At 43.3% G+C, this 8,114-nt stretch overlaps 1 protein-coding gene across 1 annotated transcript in view; it reads left to right on the plus strand.

Annotated features, from left to right (window-relative positions):
* Positions 1-3,850: 3,850 nt before the first annotated feature.
* camk1ga (calcium/calmodulin-dependent protein kinase IGa) overlaps positions 3,851-8,114 on the plus strand; it is a gene marked incomplete at both ends in the record, with an annotated part of 19,159 nt that continues 14,895 nt past the window's right edge. The window contains one exon of the mRNA XM_080728001.1: positions 3,851-3,936. Coding sequence (XP_080584127.1) covers positions 3,851-3,936 — 86 coding nt within the window. The remainder of the gene's footprint in view (positions 3,937-8,114) is intronic.

Consider the following 8,114-nt stretch of genomic DNA (forward strand, 5'->3'; position numbering starts at 1 on the left):
TTTGTGCATTTAAAATCGTACATATTAAAATCTCAAGCACTTGTGCATTATTATTTATCATGTGGTATTGGACTGTAATTATCTATCATCAATTATGCTTTAATCACTTTAATATCGCGGGCTGCTAAAAGGATTTGGGCTCTTTTTTCTGCTACATAATAACCAGCTGCTCAAATTGGAGTAAAAAAAAAAATATATAGCCTATATTTTTCCCTGAAATGTAGTGGGAGTATCCTCTAAACCAGTAGCCTCGCAACAGCCAGACTCGGAAGCACATTGGTGATGACGTAGCTCGGGATGGCTTGCGAGGCTACTAAACCAGTGGTTCTCAAACCTTTTTGGCTGCAGTTCTCCCTTATTCTGATTTCTGAAGCTGAGGCCCTTCCCCTAACTACAGCATTTGGCTTAGAAAAGCCAAATCATTGACCATAACACTAAAATACATATTCCCATTTTCTATTTATTTTTCTCACATACCCCCTGCAGTACCCCCGCGTATCCCTACCCCATTTGAGAAACACTGCTCTAAATTGTACTCAATTACAGTATTGAGTACAAGTAGGCTACTAACTATCTATACTTTGCATGGCTAGAGGAAGGGATGAGGAGAGAGTTTCCACAGCCAGGTATTAATGGCAGTAATCCCGGAGCTCCTTGGCTCCTGTGTAAAGTGATAGCTACAAACGGGCTTAAGGCCCGACGCGGCCGCCCTGCTTTATGTAAGAGCATGCAGAGAACGTTCTGCTGCTAACCCTAGGTTTATGTAACTCCAGGTCGCTCTGGTCGACCTGGTTCAAAGGGTTAACCTTTCTGTTGCCAGCCAGAGCCAAGCATTAAAATCTTCAATGTATTGAATTGCCAGAATTGCCAGAATCTTACCTTTTTAATATGCACGATGTGCAGGGCCCGGGTCATGCACGGATGATGCACCACACGTGTGCACGCCATTCACAATTCACTTTCAAACTAAAAAATCTGCTTGGAAATCCATTCAGGCATTCAAAAGATATAGGATATATTGTTTTCTTCAAATGTAAACAAACATGGCTACCATGTTTGAAAGATAGAGCTGTTCTGGGAGTCAAACATGCATTTCGCGATCGCGATCATGCATGCCGAAACCGTAAGTAAGAAGTAGGGAGTGCAACTCGGGAAACTCATGTTTGGCACCATATGGACTTCTCCCCAACGCGGGTCTTTCCATGCCTTACAAGGCATGGTTGAAGACCAGTCGTGCTGCGGCATCTTGGAACGAACACTGTGCCGACATGGACGATATTATGTGATCTAGGTCAGTGGTTCTCAACCTGCGGTTAGGGACCCCTGTAAAGTGAAAAATGCAGATCTACGGGCTCACAACACCTCGCGTTGTGAAGCGCTGATCTATAGGTGAGAGGACCGGACACTAAACTCTACACAGAGGAAGGCAGTGGCTCAGGGGTAGAGCAGACAGAAAGGGAACCCCAGTTCGATCCCGGGCGCCCCCAGAGTTAGTGTCGTTGTGCAAGACTCTGAACCCCTAACTGCTCCTGATGAGCAGTTAGTATTTGTTACTCTTGGTCTATCGATAAATGTGTGTAATCTCTGTGTTCATGTCAAGGTGCTGGTTTGTCCATATGTGTTGAAATGTAATGTCCATGTATTTGCTAAAGAATCACAGTGTTTACTTATTTATATCCATAATAATAGATTTTTTCCCTTAAAAAAACCTGCACTATTTACACGTTTCACATAGATTTAATGTCTTTGCTAAATAGTTACTATATCGTTTTTAAATCATTAAATCGAATCGTATAGTATCGCAAATGAACCGTCCATGTATCGTATTGTTAACCATGTATCGTGATGCGTATCGAATAGTTGTTCAAATGTATCGTTACACCCCTAACTTATCCATGTCCTGGACATGGTGAAATAATAAAACATATCTAGACACCACAATGCTTTACCCCTCTTTTATCCCTGCAGTCAAATTCTTCTTGCTTCTCTACAGTTTACAGTTTAGGCAGTTAGCAGAAGCTTTTAATCCAAAGCGATTTACAATAAGCAGGTAATACATCTATATAATAAGCAAGCTAATATGTCAGTACATCAACAGCAATACAACAAATGCATATGAGTATCAATCTAGAAAAATAATAACCTAGGTAGACCATGCACCTAAAATACTTTTCTAAAACCTAAAAATGCTATCGAGCTTCATGTATGGTCTTTGAGGGAAGGGGAGTGTTACTGTAGTGCTATGGGTTTAAGTGGAGTCTGAAGAGGTGAGTCTTCGCTGGGAGCAAGTTCATCACCAGACCTGAAAGCAGAGTCCCTCACTTTCAGGAGCGAGCAGACCTCAGTGTTCAGACAGGGTTTCTGTTTGGGACAGCAGCCAGTGGTGTAAAGTAAATACATTTACATAAGTCAAATTTTGAGGTATTCTTACTTTACTTGAGAATTTCCAATACCTTTACTTCGACTCCACTACATCAGATCTCAGATGCAAATTTTCTACTTTTACTCCACTACATCTATTTGAAAACTTTAGCTTGTATGTCTGCTATTTTCAAACATTTTGTACTTTTACTTTTGGTACTGTAGCGACAAAATCCATTATTAGCCGCTACTGGTTGCAGATTAAAAACTATAGTCTAGACGTGTGGTGCGATAAAAAACTGATGTCCAAAAGGTGTTCTTCAGAGTTGCAAAATATGCAGTATTTATTTACTCTTTCAGAGTCAGACATTAGTCGCTCAGTCACTTTTGTAAAGAAAATAACAAATAAACAAAGCGGCTAAACGCCAGCCTCATACGCACACAGTCAAAAGACTGTTTGTCTCAAAACCACAACACCTGTACCTGATTGCTCAACCTCCCTAGGTAACCTGGCTGGCACCTTGGCCTTGAACTTGGGCGTGCCGTGAACTCCAGTGATGTCACATCATAACAAGACCAAAATAAAAAATTATAATATGGCTCTTACAGGTACTTTAAGTACATTTGGATGCCAGTACTTTTGTACTTTTACTCAAGTGCATTTTGAATTCTGGACTTTTACTTGTAACAGAGTATTTCCATATTGCAGTATTGATAGCCTACTTTTACTTAAGTAAAAAAATGTGAGTACTTTTTCCACCACTGGTTTCTTGTTTTGGACAGTATACTGGTTGTTTGTTTTGGGGCGGCATAGCTCAGGGGTAGAGAAACCGTTATTAGAGCACGAAGGGTTCCCAGTTCGAGTCCGGGCTCCCCCTGAGTTAATGTCGAAGGGTCCTTGGGCAAGACTCTGAACCCCTAGTTGCTCCCGGTGAGTAGGTTGGTGCCTTGCATGGTTTCTTCCGCCACCGGTGTATGAATGTGTGCGTGAATGGGTGAATGTAATGCACAATCTCTGTAAAGCGCTTTGGATAAAAGCGCTATATAAATGCACCATTTACCATTTACCATTTATAGCACTGGACCATAGACAGGGACCAACATGATTGAAATACCGTTGTTTCCTGTTGAAATTTTCACCCAGGTTTTTCATCTCACTCACGTCACTTTGGTTTGCTTTGACCTCACTCAGCAACAAAATAAACATAAAATAAACAACAGGAGGCAAGCAGTGATCACCCCATGATATGCACTGCAATGTAGTTTCAAATGCAGTACATTGCAGGTGCTTTTTCAGAGTGAAAAAATAAGAAGACACGTGTGATGTGTGATCTGGGCAGCTTGCCCCAGGAAATGTGCCAAGCACAATAGGGAACAGCGGTAGCCTATGGTCAGAGAGGCCGAGCTTGGGGCGGAGACAGTGTTTGTGTTCACACAATAAAGAATGTTATTTCCCCATGTGTGTGTACAGTGACCTTCGACCTCCAGGATGGGTCGTAAGGAGCTGAGCTGCAGCTGGAAGAAGAACACCACCAACATCAAAGAGGTGTTCGACTTCAAGGCCAAGATGGGCTCGTAAGTTACATGTAGCTTTAATGTAGCTTTAATGTAGCTTAATGTCGACTTCAAGGCCAAGATGGGCTTGTAAGTTACATGTAGCTTTAATGTAACTTTAATGTAGCTTAATGTAGCTTAATGTCGACTTTAAGGCAAAGATGGGCTTGTAAGTTACATGTAGCTTTAATGTAGCTTCATGTAGCTTAATGTAGCTTTAAGGTAGGTTAATGTCGACTTCAAGGCCAAGATGGGCTTGTAAGTTACATGTAGCTTTAATGTAGCTTACTGTAGCTTAATGTGGCTTAATGTAGCTTTAATGTAGCTTAATTTAGCTTTAATGTAGCTTAATGTAGCTTTAATGTATGTAGCTTTAATGTAGCTTAATTTCGACTTTAAGGCCAGGATGGGCTTGTAAGTTACATGTAGCTTTAATGTAACTTCTGATGATCGGGCCTATAAAAAGGAAGTTGATTTATTCGTCCGTTGGTGTGATGCCAACTGTCTACAGCTCAACGTAGAAAAGAGCTAGTCGTTAACTTTAGTAGGAAGAAGGTGTCTTCATTAAGGGGCAGGAGGTAGAAACAGTCCAACAAGCATCTTGGTGTCCATTTGGACAGTAGTCGGGGGCCTTAGGGAGATAGAATGGTAATTTCGTGCTAAACAGTCTAAAGGGGAGCACACACTGGACACGTTCGTCTGCGCAGCGGCGCGTTGCGGAAAAATAGAACAGCGGTGTATCGGTGTGGCAGGCGAGGCGGCAGACCCGCGGCTGTGCATGTCTGACGCCGCCGGTGTGGGTTAGTTCATTGAAAATAATGGGGCCGTATGTTTTGACGCGCCGCCTCCGCGCCGCCTCCGCGTCTGGTGTGTGTTCCCCTTAAAAGCGCCAGATTTTGCACAGATGTTGCCCAGGGCATGCTCTAATGATTTATCTAGGGCGCCCGAGTCTGCGACCTTCGGGGTCGCCACAGCGGCCAAATCATGGGCTTTTTTTTTGTTATTTAAGTAGGATGTGAGGGGTCTAACTAGGGGTTTGTCATGATGCTGTATCCATTGCAAGCATTTGTTGTGAACCAAAAACATTCCTTGGGCTAAAAATGCCCCAGAAAACGATGGTTTAGTGATGAAAAGTGATGAGTCATCACTTTTCACAGTTTTGTGAGCATTTTCTGGGGCCATTTATAGCCCAAGGAATATTTTGTGTGCAAAACAAATGCTTGCAATGGATTCAGCATCATGACAAACCCCTAGTCAGACCCCTCACATCCTACTTAAATACCCAGAAAAAAAAAGTTTTTCTGGTTATTTTCCTCCTGTATAGAAAGTCGATGGGAGCCTAACTTGATTTGGCCGCTGTGGCGACCCTGAAGGTCGTCGGCTCGGGCGCCCTAGCTAAATCATTAGAGCAAGCCTTGGGCTACATCTGTGCAAAATCTGGCGCTTTTAGACTGATTAGCATGAAAAAACACTAAGGCCTCCGACTACAGTAAGCTGGACTGAAGATGAACACAGATTCTGTGTTGAAGAAAGCTCAGTCTGCACTCAGATCTTTGATCTTTCAATATCAGTGTCACTTCTTCATGTTTTCTACCAAGGTCAGGGGTGTCGCACCAAATTCAGGGCCCCGGGTCCGGGTACAAGGATTCAATGCAGGCCCCCCATGAATGTTCTTCATAGGGGAAGGGGGACGCATTATTACGCATTATTTTGTGCTTTAACTATTCAATAAATATTTTGAATATTTTTCTGCAAGAAACGGACTAAAAAGGCTGGATCAGTGATTGGCCGTCCTCCTGATTCTGTAGCGACCACTATTTAAACAGCCAGTGAGCTTGTAGATCTGCTATTATTTTTAAACAGCCAGTGAGCTTGTAGATCTGCTGTTATTTTATGTATTTAAACATCCAGTGAGTGTTAAGATCGCCCTGAGGAGCTGTTAGAGGATTAGGAGATCTAATCTATCTGTTCCCAGGTCAGCTGGGCCCTGATTGGCTCACAGCATCAGGATAATCCCTCCAATCACAACGTAGAGTCACACTCTCTCTAACACTCACACTCACACTCACACGCGCGCACACGCACACGCGCACGCACGCACGCACGCACGCACGCACGCACACAAACACACACACACACACACACACACACACACACACACACACACACACACACACACACACACACACACACACACACACACAACCAATGGGTTCCAACTGTCCATATTTTCTGTCCAACACGGAGGAGTGTTCTCAAAATGTCTTGGTTTCAAAGTTGTTGCTGAAGACATAATATTCCTACATACATCCACTAGTTATTATAGTGAGCTACAATAATTTCCCCCATGGGATAATAAAGGTATCTATCTATCTATCTATCTATCTATCTATCTATCTATCTATCTAATAACTGTTATTCCTACAGTACATCCACTAGTTATGGAGGCTATGCACGTGACATCATCATCATACCCGGAAGTTATGCAGGAACGCCTACTGAGTGGCAAAATAACTACTTTCTGGCCTTGACAGCCCATACATCCAAACAGAAAAGTCCTATCTGCCACTCGATTTGCCATTCACTTTAAGCATACACATACCCTCTATTCATAGTGAGCTACAAAAGATGAGAGTTGAGAGTTAATTGTCACTTGGTGCTTAATTCAGTAACATGAAAATGTACACATACACTTTGAAGTAACTATGAATAAATAATTTAACAGGGCGGAGACACTCTTCCTGGTTGAAGACTGTTTTTACGTAGCAGCGCTTCCAATGTCGCAGAGCCGAATAACACCCAGCGAGACTAAAGCTCTGTTAATGCGATCCTGACCTGCGCGGCAGTAGTGAGTTGGCATCGTGATGGCGATAGCAAAGATTACAAAACTAGAAGAAGTAGTGTCTCCATCCGGTGGATTATTTTTCATTTCGCCCCAGAAATGTATTATAGGCGTGTGGTGGGGGGCTCTGACTGCATCCACTAAGTAGAAATGTATTTTAAGCGTGTGGTGGGGGGCTCTGACTGCATCCACTAAGTAGAAATGTATTTTAAGCGTGTGGGGGGTTCAGGGGGCAGCTTCCCCGGTAGGACGTAGCGCGTGGAAGGAACACGTTATTCCAACCAGTACCTTTCCCCTCCATCAGGCGCCCCGGCTGGCCAGGGGGAGGCAGTATAGAGACCAGGTGGAGGAAGTACCCTGGCTGGCCAGGGGGAGGCAGTATAGAGACCAGGATTATTGCATGTTTTTGTAAGTGTACCTTTTTACCCTAGGTGAACAGTATCATTCTAACACTATGGACCAGAGCTATATACGGTAGTAACTAGTAACTTGTTAAAGTTATACCATGTAACTTTTTTTATAAAACAAATCTTAAAATTGTCCTAACTGTTAAATCGCTAAAGTTTTAGAACACCCACTCCGTTATTTTCAGCTTCTAAAGCCTTCTCTTTATATGTTTTCTATGATCCTTGCCGGGGTCCTGTTTTTGCAGAAAAATAGCGTCATCTGCATCATCTGTATATGTTGGCCAATCACATCGCGAATCATACACACATGATACACTACCGGCCAATCACAGCTTATCTGCCGCGTCTTCAGGAAGTAGCCTCGCTCAGCTACAGTGTTTACCATGGTGAAGGATTCTTAACCTCTTAATCCCCAAATCCTGGCCAGAAAATTACGTTCTACCATGCGTTCTACCCCTCCACGGATTTGTATTGGTCGCGGTGGTTTGCGGCGCCGCTCCGGTGGTCCGCGGCGGTGGTCCGCGACGACTCCGGGCGAAAAACGGCCGAAAAAAGCAATACCGCTACTGACCACTAGTTTAGCAACTTACACAGTATAGCTTTAAGTAATATAGTTACTTTTTAACAGCAGTAAAGTAACTAGTTATATTTTTTTGTAACTTCCCCGAAACCAAGTGACCACAACAAACTAGCACTGTCTGAACCTCTGTCTACCTCGTTAACCCCTTAGCACGTTAGCTCATTAGCTCGTTAGCTCGTCTCCAAGCTGTTTGCAGTAGACTGTGAATGAGTCAGTCTGTGTGTGTGTGTGTGTGTGTGTGTGTGTGTGTGTGTGTGTGTGTGTGTGTGTGTGTGTGTGTGTGTGTGTGTGTGTGTGTGTGTGTGTGACAGAGAGAACATCCTAGCCTGGTTTCTCATAGGATTATCTGTGTCGGTACAGAGAGAGTTGT

This window comes from Nannobrachium achirus, assembly GCF_963921795.1.
Source record: "Nannobrachium achirus genome assembly, chromosome: 6".
In the NCBI taxonomy this organism is placed as follows: domain Eukaryota; kingdom Metazoa; phylum Chordata; class Actinopteri; order Myctophiformes; family Myctophidae; genus Nannobrachium; species Nannobrachium achirus.